The sequence below is a fragment of the Mustela putorius genome, unplaced genomic scaffold, assembly GCF_011764305.1.
Source record: "Mustela putorius furo isolate JIRA1106 unplaced genomic scaffold, ASM1176430v1.1 tig00000997_pilon_pilon_pilon, whole genome shotgun sequence".
Lineage (NCBI taxonomy): Eukaryota > Metazoa > Chordata > Mammalia > Carnivora > Mustelidae > Mustela > Mustela putorius.
In genome coordinates, this window is record NW_025421527.1 from 4,224,623 (window position 1) to 4,238,872 (window position 14,250).

A 14,250-nucleotide genomic window follows, 5' to 3' on the forward strand; every position below is an offset into this window, starting at 1 on the left:
TTTGTTCCTGGTGTGAGATCGGAGTTGGGTCTCATTCTCCTGCACGGGGCCGTCCAGTTTCCGCAACATCATCTACCGAAGGGAACACCCGTCCCCCCTGTGTATTCTCGGCCCCTCGGTCATGAAGTGACTGACCATGCGTGGTGGGTGGTTTCGGGCTCTCTCTTCCGTCCCGTCCATCTGTGGGTCTGTCTCATACCAGTGCCATCCTGCCTCGGTAACTACTGGTTTGTGATTCGGTTTAAGCCCAGGAAGCCCGATGCCTGTGGCTTTGACCTTTCTTGAGACTGTTCCGGCCCTTCTGCCTCTCCATGATTCCACACACATTCAGGTTTGTTCTGCTTCTGTGACAAGGGCCGTTGGAACTTTGGTGGGGACCGCACTGAGCCTAGAGATTGCCTTGGGGAGGACGGATATTCACCCGCGGCTTCTTATCACGGCCCAACCCAGGCGCCCCTCGCCCTGCACTCCGGCCCTCGCCTCCGCCCGGCCCCCCCCCCATCACAGGACAGCTCTCTCCGCAGCTTCCCAGAGGATGCACGGGGCTCTGGGCACAACAGCTTTGAATTGCCAAGCGGACTCCGCCTGCCTTAGGATTCGAGCTCTTTGAGTGGAGAGGACGGGCTTTGACATTTGGTGTGTGAGCTGTATCATGTCTCCTTAAAACTCAGATGTTAAAGCCCTGACCCCCCGTGTGACTGTCTGGAGAGAGAGCGGCTTTAAAGAAGGAATTACGGGGGGGGCGCTTGGGTGGCTCAGTGGCTGGGCGTCTGCTGCCGGCTCTGGTCATGATCTCAGGGTCCTGGGATCGAGCCCTGTGTCAGGCTCCCTACTCAGTGGGGAGCCTGCTTCCCCCTCTGCCGCTCCCCCTGCTTGTGCTCTCTCTCTCTGACAAATAAAATTTAAAAAAAAAAGTAATGAAGGCTCAATGAGGTCACAAAGGTGGGGTCCTGATGGCTAGGACGGGGGTCCTTGTAGGAGGAGGAGGAGACCTGCAGCATGTGCCCCAGCCTGCCCTGCAGCAGCACAGAGGAAGGGCCATGTGAGGACACAGCAAGAAGGCGACCATCTGTGAGCCAAGAAGAGAGTTCTCAGCAGAAACCAGTCCTGCTGGCACCTTGACCTTGGAATCCCAGACTCCAGAACAGTGAGAAAATAAATTCCTGTAGTGGGGATCCACCCTGCCCCGACCCAGTCTGCGGTGTTCCCTCACGGCCATTCACACTAACACGTGTGGAGCCTCAAGGAAAGCATCTCAGGGTCGGGGAGGGGGGGACCCCGCAGCAGCGGTCGAACACACAGGCTCTTTTTTTTTTTTTTTTTTTTAAGATTTTGTTTATTTGACAGAGAGAGATCCCAAGCAGGGGGAGAAGCAGGCAGAGGGAGAGGGAGAAGCAGGCTCCCTGCTGAGCAGAGAGCCTGATGCAGGGCTTGATCCCAGGACCCTGAGATCATGACCTGAGCCGAAGGCAGAGGCTTAACGACTGAGCCCTCCAGGCACCATAGCACTCGTGTTCTCGAGCCCTTCCTGGTCCCTGCCCGGCCGTGTGTAGGGCTGAGGGGCTCCCAGACCCCGGCCTCCACAAGCCCAGCCAGGGGTAGATGTGCGGTCTGGACTTCCCCGCAGCCATGAGGAGACAGAGGTCACCAGTGCCCTTCACGGTGCTGGGAGCTGGCAGGTCAAAAGGGACCCACACCAACCCACTCCTCCGGGTCAGACCACCCCTCGGCTGCTTGGCGCCCCCTTCCCGGTGGAACCCTCACAGCCGCCCTTCTGGAGGGTCTTCTCGCCCCATTTTCCCGATGGGGCACCGGAAGCTTGGAGGGGTGGACGGTGGCCCAGGCTGACCCCGGCAGGAGGGTAGAGGGGCGAAGACACAGGTAAAGGAATAGTCGCGGCCTCAGAGAGACTAAGCCTGTCCCAGCGACCTCCATCGGACGAGAGGCCGGTCTGCATCTGCACAGAGCTGTGGTGCGAGGGTGAGCTGCGCCTGGTCTCCGGGTCCCCTCCATGCGCAGGGCTGCGGGCCTGGGCCCAGGCCTCCCGATGAAGAGCCGTGGGAGTGAGTCCATGTGAAAGGCGAGAAATGCATCTGTTGCAATCATCATGACGTGCATCAATGTGGCGGGCAGTGGGGGGCTGGTTTCCAGAACATATAGTGAGGGGTTTGGGGAGGGCGTGTGGGCACCTCTCTGTCTCATCGCCAACCCCTGGGGGCAGGGACCAGGGGAAGGCGACAGTGTTTCAGGAAGAGGGAGCAGGCAACTGGGGAGGTAAGGCCCTGGGGTATGGACGGGGTGGCCGGCTGTGACCCTGGGCGAAGCGCTCCCCTGCCCCGAGCTCTTCGGGCTGCAAGCCTGGTGTCCATCTCCCTCCAGGATGCAGGGCAGCGGATAGCCCAGGTTCGGGGACTTTTGCTGCAGCCCCCAAGCCAGCCCGGCCCCAGCCAGCATTCCCCTGCCGGAGCCCGCACGCCACGCCCGTTCCTTCTTACACATGTGTGCAACGCTGGTGCCTCTTCTAGAACCTCCTTCGCCTACCTCCTTCCACGCTGCTCGCCCTCCCTGACTCCACTCAACTGCCTCCTCTGGGGGCCCAATGCTCCCCACATGCGGGCGCGACGCGCCAGCCCAGCCCCACGGCACCAGCCCCCACCCGCCCCACCGCCCGCTGGGCCCTCGTAAGAAGGATCTGCTGGGGGCACCCGGGCGGCTCGGTGGGTTAAACCTCTGCCTTCAACTCAGGTCATGATCTCAGGGTCCTGGGATCGAGCCCCGCAACCCAACCGGCTCCCTGCTCGGCGGGGAGCCTGCTTCCTCCTCTCTCTCTGCCTGCCTCTCTGCCTGCTTGTGATCTCTGTCTGTCAAATGAATAAATGAAATCTTTAAAGAAGTCAGCATCGATGTTACAGTAACTGCTAATAATGTCGCTTCTGATCCCGACCTGCTTCCCCCAGGACTGTCCCTCCTTCCCCCAGGATTGCGGGGTTTTGCCTTAACCCAGCTTCGTTATCTGCTGAAGGTGAAGCCACCCCCTTATCTCACAGATCTCATGTGACCTCAGAAAGTCCTTCCAGAGTCTGCCCCACGCCCTCCCTGCTACAGCCCTGCCCCCCTCACTCCTCATGTGTCCTAAGAGCATAATTCTGTGTTGGAATCTCCCAGGAGCCCCAAACCCAGGCACCTTGCTGGGGCTTATCCTTTTGAGGCTGACATCCCCTATGGCCCCTGCTTAGAGCAGAAGCTAAGGGAGAGACAGGGAAGGAGGCAGAGAGAGAAAAGGGAGTCCCGGTCCAGAGCAAGGGAGCCGAGGGAGAAACAGCACGGCTCGAGGTCAGATGGCAGTCAGGACTTCCCCAAACCCAAAGACAGACTGACACAAATACCACCCCCCCTCCACCACCACCACCTTCAGCTGTCTGGCTTCCGGGGGAGGGACAAGTGTCTTACGGCTTTCCATGACGTAGGTCCTCTGCCAGGGCTGGGGCTGTGGGTAAGGCGACATTTCCTGCCCTTGGGGGCCGGGGTGAGAGAGAGGAGTTGCTGAGTGTGCACATTGTTCAGAGCGCGCGCGTGCACGCACACAGACTCACACACACACACACACAAGCAAGCAAGCGCCCAGTCCCAGGGGCTCTGTTCTCAGCCCGGGCCCCATGGAGTTCCCCCTGACCCAGCTATGCCCCCAAGGTAAGTGTGAGGTTGGAGACCGAGGGTGGAGGGATGTCCAGACCCCATCACCCCTGCTGGCTCCAGGCCTGAGCTCCCACTTCGTGGAGGGGAAGGCCCCATCCCAGCCCGAGCCAGCCCGGCTGACTGGCAGGGTGCCCGCAGATCCGCCTCTTCTCTGGGGCGCAGGCTGCTCAGCCCTGGGGACATAGGTGGCTGGGTCTGCTGAGTGCTTCCTGAGGAGAGGAAACAGGAGAGCGAGGCCCGGGAGGCAGAGATCTTGGCCCTAAAGAGAGGTCATGCACCCTCCCCCCACCCCGCACGGGGGGGACTCTCTGCCCCCCAACACCTGTCTCCCTGGCCACCCAGGGCCTCCTCGGCTCCCCCTTGAGAGACTCCTTGGGCTCCCCCCTGCCTTTCTCCTCTCCTGACTGTCCCTCTCCTCCAGGTGCCTGGTCAGAGGCCTGCAGGGGACGGGGTGGGGGCGCGGGAGCCTCGGGGAGAGGCAGTCCCTACCCGAGAGACCCCAGCTGTCCTCTTTGCCCGAACAGGGACCAGCAGAGCCCCTCCCCCAACCTTCAGCACCTTCCAGCCCCGCAGGGGTTGCCGGGAAGTGGCCTTGCTCCAGGCCCCAGAGGCTGAGGAGGACCAGCCCAACCCCAGGGTCACGGCTGTCCACACTGCGGTGAGCGGGACCCCGGCCGGCACAGCGTCCTCCTCGGCTCCCATCCCCCACCCGGTGAGGATCGGCAAATGGACCAAGGCCGACAGGGGGGACCCGGGCATGAGCCGGGGCTGCCCACAGGGCTGGGGCCAGGAGGAGAGCGGGAGAGGGCGTGGGGAGCATCTTCCTTCGCCGTCGCGTCCCTCCGGTCCCTGCGGCACTGGGGCTGAGTCCGCAGGCGACCAGGTACAGGGTACCAGGTCCCAGAAGCAGGTGTCTGCATCGCTGTCTGTGGCCTTCCCGGCCCAGTGCATCTGGGCCTCAGTCCCTGTCACCCAGCCGGCCACAAGGAAGTCCTCCCTCGGATCCAGCCCAGCCCCTCCTGTGGGAGGGTGAGTCCTCCTCATTCTGCCCTCTGGGGTGACAGGGAGCATCGCCCGTCTCTCAACCTGCAGGCCAGGAAGGAGTTCCTGTCCTTCTGGAAGGCTCAGGCTAAGAGCACACGGCTACTGGGTTAAAGGCCCTCAGGCCCAGAGGAAAGTGGGCAGAAATTCTCTGGAAACCAAAGCAGTTGGAGCTGAAGAAGGTTTTTTGTTTTTTGTTTTTTAAAGATTTTATTTATTCATTTGACAGACAGAGATCACAAGTAGGCAGAGAGGCAGGCAGAGAGAGAGGGGGAAGCAGGCTCCCTGCTGAGCAGAGAGCCCGATGCGGGGCTCGATCCCAGGACCCTGAGATCATGACCTGAGCCGAAGGCAGCGGCTTCACCCACTGAGCCACCCAGGCGCCCCTGAAGAAGGGGTTTTAAGCACTTTTAAGCACTGAGAAGCACTTTCTGGGCAGTTATAGCCTAAAATGGGCAACTGGGATGGGGAGCAGGGGTGAGGCCGAGGAGGCGGCAGCTGGCTGGCGTCAGGAGGAAGCCCCCGAGTCATGGCTATTTTCCCGTTCCAGGCACCTCCTCAACCCCCGGGGGCTGCCTCCAGCCCAGAGGATGCTGGGAAGGCCGAGGAGGGCCCAGAGGAAGGAGGCCAGTCCCTGCAGGCCGAGACCCGGGCCTGGTTCCAGAAGACCCAGGCCCACTGGCTTCTGCAGCACGGGGCGGCCCCTGCCTGGTTCCACGGCTTCATCACCCGGAGGTGAGTCACAGCAGCGGAAAGGGGCCCAGAGAGGGGCAGGGCCAGCCCTGGGCCCCTGGGCCCAGCAATAGGGTGTGGAGGCTGCAAGTCCAGCCCTGAGTCCTGGAGGCTCCCAGGCCGGGCTCGGAGCCGTCTGTCCTGGGCGAGGTCCCTGCGGAGGCCACGGCCCGGGCCCGCCCGTTCTGGGGCTTCTGCTTCCATTCCTGTCTCTCGGCCTCCGGTCCTCAGGGCTTCCCAGGCCTCCCAGCCTCCCTCCCTCTCGGGCCTCTGCGCTTCCCCGTTCCCCCGGCAGGCTGTCCCTCCTGTATTTCTCAGCTTAGATTCCCCTCTTCCAGCTCAGCCTGTGACTTCGGAAACCTACAAGTCTATCACCACCCCAGGGCACCTCCACCAGGCTGCCCTCCAGGAGGAGGCTGCAGGCTGGGAGAGCTCCTGGGTGGGACCCCTGCCCCCTGCCCCCCACCGCGCTCTCCAGTCCCCGCCAGGGACAGCAGACCCGGTCCTCTCTGCCATCCCCACCCTCCTCTGCCACTTGAGCCCCTTGGCTGGGGCTTGGGGTCCTCCTCAGAGCCACAGACCCAAGGCTGGAAGTCTTCCTTGCCCACAGGGAGGCAGAGAGGCTGCTGGAGCCCAAGCCTGAGGGATGCTACTTGGTGCGGTTCAGTGAGAGCGCTGTGACCTTCGTGCTAACCTACAGGTGAGGGGCTGGAGCAGGGGCCATGCCCCTCCCCGTGGGGGGCCCGGGGGCAGAGCTTCGGCTTGGAGGGAGAGCCTGGCTCCACTCAAGGGTCTCTGATCCCACGGGCACCCTCCAGGAGCCGGACTCGCTGCCGCCACTTCCTGCTGGCCCAGCTCCAGGACGGGCGCCACGTGGTGCTGGGCGAGGACAGCGCCCACGCGCGGCTCCAGGACCTGCTGCGACACTACACAGCGTGCCCGCTCAGCCCCTACGGGGAGACGCTCACCGAGCCCCTCCTCCGCCAGGTACGCCCAGCCCCCAGCCCCAGGGAGCCCGGCTGCAACAGCCGCCTTCTCATCCTGGCCTGCCACCCAGCCATAGGTCCCTTGTCCACCCTGTGCCCTCAGGAATCCCTTCGACAGGGATACGTGCTGGGGGAGGGGTCCTCCAGGAACCAGGACAGGCACATGTGGCCATTTGTGTTTTCAAGTAAGGACTATCTACTGAGCACCCAGCAGGGCCTGGAACTAGACCATGGACAGGACCGCGGGGCGGCAAACACACAGAGCTCGCTCACCAGCAGCAAAGGCAGATAAGAGCAATCAAGAGGCCTGAGAGAGGAAACGCAGTGTGAGCGCCACTGGGCCCGCGGGCCAGGGAGCGGGTCCGGGCGGGCCTCCCTGAGGCTGGTCAGGCAGTGCCAAAACCATGCACGAGCCGGCGGTCTGGGCGCAGGGACACAGCAGAGACAACTGACCAAAACAGCCTTGCTTTCTGGAGCTTACATTCTAGTGCGGAGACCGCGATAAGACAGAGAAACAGATTGTCCGTAATATGTCCAGTGCTAAGAAGACAGGGAGTGACCAGGCTGAAACACGTGGGTCTGGGGTCTGGGCCAGAGGTCTGGGCCAGAGGTCATCTGCATGTAGAAGGACTGACTGTAAAGCCTTCAGGAGGGCTGCGAGGAAGCGTCGCTGGAAAAGAAAGGAATACTAAGTCTTCAGCATTTAGAGCGTCCAGAAACTAGGGCAAACCTACAAAGAAAATTGAGAAGGATCAGCCAGAGGGAAAGGAGAAAAACCAGCAGTATGTGGTGTTCTTTCTGGAAGCCCAGCACAGACAGTGCGGGGGTGGGTGGGTGGTTTCCTGCACTGACACTGACGGCTGACCTCTGACCTCCGCGGTGGGGAGGGATCCTGCGTCAGTTCAAGGAAGCGCGCCTGTGGACAAGTCTCGCATGGACCTTCACGAGGAACTGTGGACACAGAGATCCCCCAGCGGTGGGAACAGGGGGCAGGGACGTCTGGAGGCAGAGCAGTCAGGGGCCAGCTGTCAGATCAGGTGCCCAGGGGTCTTGTCACCGCACTCCTCCGGAGTTCGGACGTCCCCCTGAAGGACAGGCAGCCACCGAAGGGCCACCGGGGGCATTTCTCCGGCGCACTCTGGGCGCAGAGTGAAGGCTGGGTTGCAAGGCAAGATGCGGCAGGAGAGGACTGGGGAACCCTGGGCTGGAGTGGCGGCAGTGACCCCCAGAGAAGTGTGCGGATGTCAGGTTGTTGAGGCAGCGGAAGGAGCACGGCCTGCAGGCCACGAGACCTCACTGGGGCGTGGGGGACCGGAGGGTTCCTAAGGGGCTGCCTCTGCAGCAGGTTGGGGCGCCGCTTTTTCGTCATAAACGGACTGCGGTGGCAGGAGCGGGAGGCGCAGGGAAGGAGAATTCTGTGGTTCCGTGAAGCCTGCAGTGCTCACACAGCTCGAGGTGTGGACGTGCACCGGGTGGGTCACTGAAGCACAAGGAAAGCCCCGTGGCGTGAGCAGACCGGAAGCCGGGGCCTGCAGACAGCCAAACCCTGGGCTCCAGCCCAGCTCCGGTGGGAAGGCACCCTCCCACTGTAAGGTTCATCTTCCTGGAGGCAGTCTCCCATCCCTGAAAATATATAGCTTAAGCCCCCACAAAGTACTCCTCTGGCTCCTGCAGAACGAAACACGGGCACGGCAGTCGGGACTTCTGTCCCCATGCAGAACGTTGTTAGGCTAAAGGCTTGTCAAGCCTTGTTGCATTTTTACAACCACAGGCACAAATGGAGACTGGTCGGGCTTGTGTTCCTGGCGCAATTGAAGGCCAATGCTAGCCACAGCTGTGAGCAGAGCTGCTTGAACCGCCCCACCCCCACCCACCTTGGTCCCCTGTTCTCCTCTCCACCCCTGCTCCTCACCCAGGAGCCCCACCAGTCCACATTTCTGTGCCTCTCCCCAGCACATCCTCCAGCAGCACCAGCTTGCTCTGTCCTCCTGGATCCCCCGGCCGCCCCCACCCCACCCGTCCTGCACCCATTCCCTGAGGCCTCGTTCTGTGCCATCAGACGCCAGAGCCAGCAGGACTTTCCCTGAGCACGGAAGGGTCAGACCCTGGAAGCAAGGACCCACCCCCTCAGTACAGCCCGATCGTCAAGAAGTTGCAGAACGTGACCCCCACGCAGAAGGAGGGGACCCGGGAGCAGAAGGAGGTATTGGGCGGGAGGGGCCGAGGGAGGGGAAGGGGGTGCGCGGCAAAGGAAGGGTCCCGCTCGGGGGAGGGGCCCGGGTGTGGGCGGGGCCCGGGCGCCGCAGCCGCAGCCTCCGCCCCGCCTGGGTCGCTCTGACGCCCCCTCCCCCCATCCCCACCCCCCGCCCCCTGCCCCCCACACCCTGCCCCCCACACCCTGCCCCCCACCCCCTGCCCCCCACCCCCTGCCCCCCACCCCCTGCCCGGCCCTTCTCTCCGCGTCTGCGCAGCCGCCCAGGCCCAAGCCTCCCGTGCCCGCCAAGCCTCAGCTGCCCCCCGAAGTCTACACGACCCCGGCCCCGAGGCCCCGCCCGACCCCGCCCCCCAAGCCCTCCAACCCCATCTACCAGGAGCCCGACGAAGCCATCGCCTTCTACGCCATGGGGCGCGGCAGCCCCGGCGAAGCCCCCGGCAATGTTTACGCGGAGGTGGAGGCGGAGGCGCCGCCGGGCGCTGGGGGCGCGCCCTGCGTCCTCCGGCACCCGGCCCTACGCAAGTGCAGGTCCAGGCCCGTCCCCGGAGGCCAGGTAACGGGGTGCAGGAAGGAGGCGAACCGCCGCCTCCAGGGCAGCCTGCATTTTGGTCCCTGTCCTCACCCAGTCCCAGCCACCCGTACCCCACGCTGTGCCTCGAATCTTGGGTCCAGCCGTCACCCTTGGTTGGAACTGGGGGCCTCTCCCGGGCAGGCTCCCTCCCCGCCACATTCACAGCCCCACCATCCTGAAGAGGAGAACTTGGAGTCCCTCCTGTCATCGACGAGCTCAGGGAGGGGGCACAGGCCCACGCTCCCCGCTCCCACGTCCACTCCCGCACCACCCCTCCGTCTTCCCTCTGAACACGCTAGTCGGTGTCCCCGTCCCGGGCTGCGTTAGACCTCCCGGCCACGCCCACCCTCTCCCCGGGCCTCGGCCCCCTCCGCAGGCCCTGCCCCACCCTCGCTGCAATGCCCCAGGCCCGCTTCAGCCTCTGAGCCTGTTCCCCCACTCCCGCCCCTGCTGCGGCGCTAGCGCTAGCGATCCGAGCCCGCAGCCCAGCCAGGTCCCTGCGCACTGCTCTCCAGGCTCCTGCTCGGCCGCCAGTGCCCCACAGCCTCCTGAACTCGACACAGCAACCGGCTCTCCCCCTTCTCCCCACACGGCCCCTCCTCTCCCTCCCAGCCGCACTGAGGACCCTGCAGTCACCTGACTCTCCAAGCCAGAACACTCAGGGCTCCTGTGACATCCCCGCCCCACCCCAGTTCCTGCTGGGTCCCTTTCCCGGCCTCAGCCTCATCACCCCTCCTCGGGACTTCCCAAGAGCTTCCTAACCGGTCTAACCACCACTGATCCACCCTGCCCCAGGGAAGCCAGAAGGGTCTTTCTAAAACCGCTCCCTGGCGCGCGTGGCCCTCCACACGGCGGGAGGCAGGGGACCCCCTCTTCCCTGGCTCCTTCCTCCCAGAGCGGTTCACATCTCTGAGCACACCCTCCCACTGCCCGGCGACCTTCTGGCTGTCCTTCAGGACCAGCTTGCCCTTCTCCTCCGGCAGGCTTCCCAGACCGGGCCGCAGCGGCTGTGCCTCCCGTGACGCGGGACGCCTGTCTCCCTCCTCCCCAGCCGATTGCAAGCCGCCTGGGAGCGGGGCTGGGGCTTACTCGTGTTTCCAGAGCACCCAGCACAGTGCCCGGCACAGAGGGTGTGACCTCGGATTGTCCTTCTCTCCGCAGAACCTAGGCGGCCGGTCCCCGTACTCGGAGAATGCTGTGCCTGGACAAGGCCCTCCTGTGCCCCACCAGCCCCTGCCCAGCTGGGGGCACACCCTCCCGCACAAGCTTTCTAGACAGAGGGCAGAGGACGGAGGACAGGCATGGCTTCCCCTGGGGCCTCCTCAGTAGCCCGGTGAGTCTGAGCCGGGGGAGTTTAAGCCAGGACGCCAGGTCCACAGACCTTTGCACACCAGCCGCCGAACAAACCATAGGCCATCGGCGCTAGCAAGGACCTCAGCCATCATCTGTTGCGAGGATGGCACAAAGGTGTCTTCTTGCGTGCCAGCTGCCATCCGTTGGTCACGGCCACCTGGAGCACTGCCCTGGGAAGGATGTTCCGGTCATCTCCATGCTCAGCAGAAAAGAGCATCGTGATTGATTAGTGATGTCTGCTGCGGGCAGGGAGGCGGGAGGAGCAGTGTACCCTTATACCTTACTGATCCAGGCCAAGTCCTGGTGCCACAGACAAGGAGACAAAGCCAGAGAGGGACAGTGACTCGGCCAAAGCCAAGGTCTAGGGCCCAGACTTCCTCATCGCCCTGTCTGGCACTCTGTCTCTTACCTGCACCCTCCTCTCTGTGGGAAATGTCAGAGATTTCCTCCGATAGGAAATCCAGAGTTCCACTGCACAGAGGCCTGGGTACCGGTTCCCTCCTCCAGGTCCCAGCTTAGCCCTGCTCCCCGGACAGGTCTGGGCCCCCCCCCCACCCAAAGAACCCTGGAGTTCAGGGGAGCAGAGGTAGACTCGACGCCCTTTTAGGGACACACGCACTGGCTCCATCCCGAGAGTCCCCGAGAAGCTGGTGGCTCGGTGGCCCGAGGGCCTCTGAGGAGGTGTGCCAGGACGGCCGTGCTGCCTCCCACTGCCCAGCTTCTCCTCCTGGAGTCTGATTTCCTTGGCCTTCTGAGCCTTTGGGTCTGGGCCCTGGTCCAATGCTGCTGTTGTCTGAGGAATGGTTTGGCGAGAACAGATGTTAGAACTTGTTTGTTGATTCTTGTCTGGCTAATAAATCATCGCCAGCCACCTCTCCCCACTGGGACCCAAGTGCTCCGGCCTCTTTCTGTCTGTCTCCCTCTCTCTCTCCTATCGTGGAAGGCAAGGGGCTGAGCCGCCACTGCAGTGGGGGGAGTGGGTCTGGGGGTTCTGAGGTACCTGGGAAGGGTCATGAATCTGGGGGCTGGGGGTGCAAGGTAGGGAACTGAGAAGTCTTTCTAGGCTGTGCTGGGCAGGTAGCCAGGGGAGAGGGGCAGCTGCATCACCGGGGGGGTGTGTGCGCGCGCGCGCGTGTGTGCATGCATGTGTGCGTGCGTGTGTGTGCGCGCGTGCCAGGAAAGGAGGGACAGAGAAGGGGGTGGTTGAGGGGTGAGCCCTGGACCTCCTTCCCCCACCCCCCATGCCAGCACAGGACTGGGGGGGCCCCTGCGGTGGCTGAGTCTGTGTCTTCCCAGCCTCTCGGGCTGTGGCCTTGCCCCAGTCAGGACCCCAACCCTCCCCGTCCCTCTTGTGAGGCTTCTTCCCCTCTCCGCCCAGACCCAGTTCAGGAGCTGCCCCCTGCTCTGGGCTGCAGCACCCCTGGAGGACTCTGCCTTGGGCCTTGTTTTCCCCTCAGACTGGGGGCTCTCGGGGGCCAGGCACGTCTGCCTTCCAGAAGCCGCTGGAGGCTCTGGGTGCTCCTATGGTCCCATCAGCACAGCCAGCCCTTAAACTCTCTCTCTCACGAGAGCTTAGTCAAGCCAGTCTGTGCCCATTAGGGTTCCCCGCTCCTGCCAAGGGGGCCCGGAACCTACTGAGACACAGAAATCCCGCAGACCCTTCCCGGAGGCAGAGCTCCCGGGGCCACCCCCAGCCTGGCACCCCCAGCCTGGCACCGGAACCAGCCCGCGCGACGAGTGCGCGCCCCGCCTCCCCAGCCAGCTCTCATGGGCTTAAGGAGAACTTCGGCTGCTGAGTCAACAGGGTCCGGGTTCCACTCCCTTCTGTCTGCAGGTCTCCCGAGCCAGAGAGATGGGGAGGGAGGCGGACAGGACGCGGGGGGTGGGGGGGGGGCAGATGGCTCTGCCGACCGGGGCGGCTGTGTCAGAGCCTGGCTGATTGCTGGGGCGGCGGAGGGGGCAGAACAGGTAAGGGTTTCCGGTCACGAGAGCTGGAAGCCAGGGTCGGAAACCGCGTTACACCCGGCGCAGAATGGACGGGCCGGTGCAGGGAGAGGCCAGACGTGCCTAGTGACCCCCTTGGTGTTCCTGAAGGAGCAAAGCCTGGGGGTGGTGGGCAGCACAGCTCTCCCCCACCGGCAGCTGCACACGGCCAGGACAGGCTCGCAGGAGGGGCGCTGGGAGAAGCGGGCGGTGGCATCAGCGAGAAGCCCGCGTGCTGTTGCGGCACTGTGCTAGCTGGTGGCTTGGCGGCCCCTCCCCGGCACCCCTGGTCCCCACAGAGCGTCTCCTTGATTGCACCGGAGCTGCTGCCCAGGTCAGAGACCGTGCAAGTGAGGGGCTCACGGAAGCAGGACTGCTGGGGCTCCGGGGCACACCAGACCCTTCGTGACCGCCTTTCTTTTTGGTTCCCCCAAGTAGGAAACTGGTCCAGAGAGGGGAGGTGACAGGGAGCTGGGGGCAGTCAGGCCCACATCTGGCCGGCCCAATCCTGTGCGCCAGCGGTCCCTCCCATAGCAAAGGATAAGGCCCCCCAGTCCTCGCAGGGGCTCCAGCTGTAGGCCCAGCGCCCCCAGGCCCCGGGGGGGGCTCCCCGGCTCACCCGCGCCCTTACACCACCCCGCCCACTTCCCCCGAGCCAACGTGGGGTGCTGAGCCGGGGTGTTGCCCTGCAGGCCCCAGGACGCAGAAGCTAAGGAACTCCTAGGAAGTAGCTAGGGGTGGGCGGGGGGGGGGGGCTCCTCCCCAGCCGGGGACCCTGCTGACATCCCAGCCCAGCCCGAGCCTGAGGAAGGCTCTTCCCTCCAGCACCGAGGCTGACCCTGACAGCTGTCTGCACTTCTCTGGAGCGGTCCCCCTCATCCTGAGTGCTCCCGCAGCGTCCCCGGACCTCCTGCGGCTCCACATTCAGGGAGGAGCCCTAGAAGTCCGGCTGCGGGTGAACACGGTGACCCTTCTGTCCTGGTGCGCCCCACCCTCAACCACCGTGACCTAGGACGTCTGTCCCCACCTGAAGCAAAGCTGGGCGGGGCAAGCGGAGGCCAGCGCAGCTGCAGCAGCCTGCACCACACACACTCGCGTCCTCACGGCCTCCCGGGTTCCCCAGAACTTCAGCCGTCCCCGTAAGGAACTGAGGGTTCTCCGACAGCACCACCCAGCCAGGGGCAGGACCTGAGCAGGCCCCTCTCCAGGGTCCAGAGCCTTGAGGGAGGCAGCCAGTGACAGCCTTGCCATCTCTGTGCAGTTTCTAAGTCTGACTTTTAGGGACCTCAGCTTCCCGGCTCTGCTGTCCTAGTCAATGCCACACCGTGCCCTTGGGACACAGGCCAGCCCCTCCTAGGGGCCCTTGGGGAGACCTGGATCCATTCCTCCCTCTGCCCCCTTGGCTGGCGCTGCCAGACCAGCTTTAGCCAAGTATCATTTCCATTCCTCCTCCTCTCCGCCGTCCTGGAGTCTTCTCTGTTTATCAGAACTTGAGGCCACCACCTCCGAGAAGCCTTCCCAAATGAGGACTGTCCATTGCTAATCTGCATTTCTCTTGGTGACCAGGAAATTACATCTGCCAAATAAAATGTCACATTTGGGAGGGCTAAAAGTGGCTTTAAAAAAAGTGGTGTTAAGAAAAAAAAAAAAAAAAGTGGTGTAAGGCTTCTGTA

At 63.6% G+C, this 14,250-nt stretch overlaps 1 protein-coding gene across 3 annotated transcripts; it reads left to right on the plus strand.

Moving 5' to 3' along the window:
- The first annotated feature begins 3,514 nt into the window (after window positions 1–3,514).
- Window positions 3,515–11,481, plus strand: SH2D2A (SH2 domain containing 2A). Of its 3 annotated transcripts, none has more exons than XM_045086712.1 (8): window positions 3,515–3,690; window positions 4,221–4,354; window positions 5,288–5,472; window positions 6,080–6,169; window positions 6,288–6,456; window positions 8,515–8,658; window positions 8,927–9,223; window positions 10,403–11,481. In XM_045086712.1, exons 1-8 carry the CDS (start codon window positions 3,657–3,659, stop codon window positions 10,568–10,570), a joined length of 1,221 nt encoding a protein of 406 aa, XP_044942647.1. In that variant the 5' UTR covers window positions 3,515–3,656; the 3' UTR covers window positions 10,571–11,481. The 3 variants fall into 3 exon arrangements, with proteins under 3 accessions (XP_044942647.1, XP_004778530.1, XP_012904498.1); XM_004778473.3 differs by having other exon boundaries at window positions 3,517–3,690; window positions 4,221–4,408; XM_013049044.2 differs by having other exon boundaries at window positions 3,518–3,690; window positions 4,221–4,408; window positions 9,047–9,223.
- The last annotated feature ends 2,769 nt before the right edge of the window (window positions 11,482–14,250 follow it).

Bases quoted from the DNA above. Each gene is read 5' to 3' on its own strand.
- SH2D2A (XM_004778473.3), top strand. From the start codon at position 3,657: ATGGAGTTCCCCCTGACCCAGCTATGCCCCCAAG. The intron at 3,691-4,220 runs GTAAGTGTGAGG...TTGCCCGAACAG, and splicing joins GACCCAGCTATGCCCCCAAG to GGACCAGCAGAGCCCCTCCC. The intron at 4,409-5,287 runs GTGAGGATCGGC...TTCCCGTTCCAG, and splicing joins CGGCTCCCATCCCCCACCCG to GCACCTCCTCAACCCCCGGG.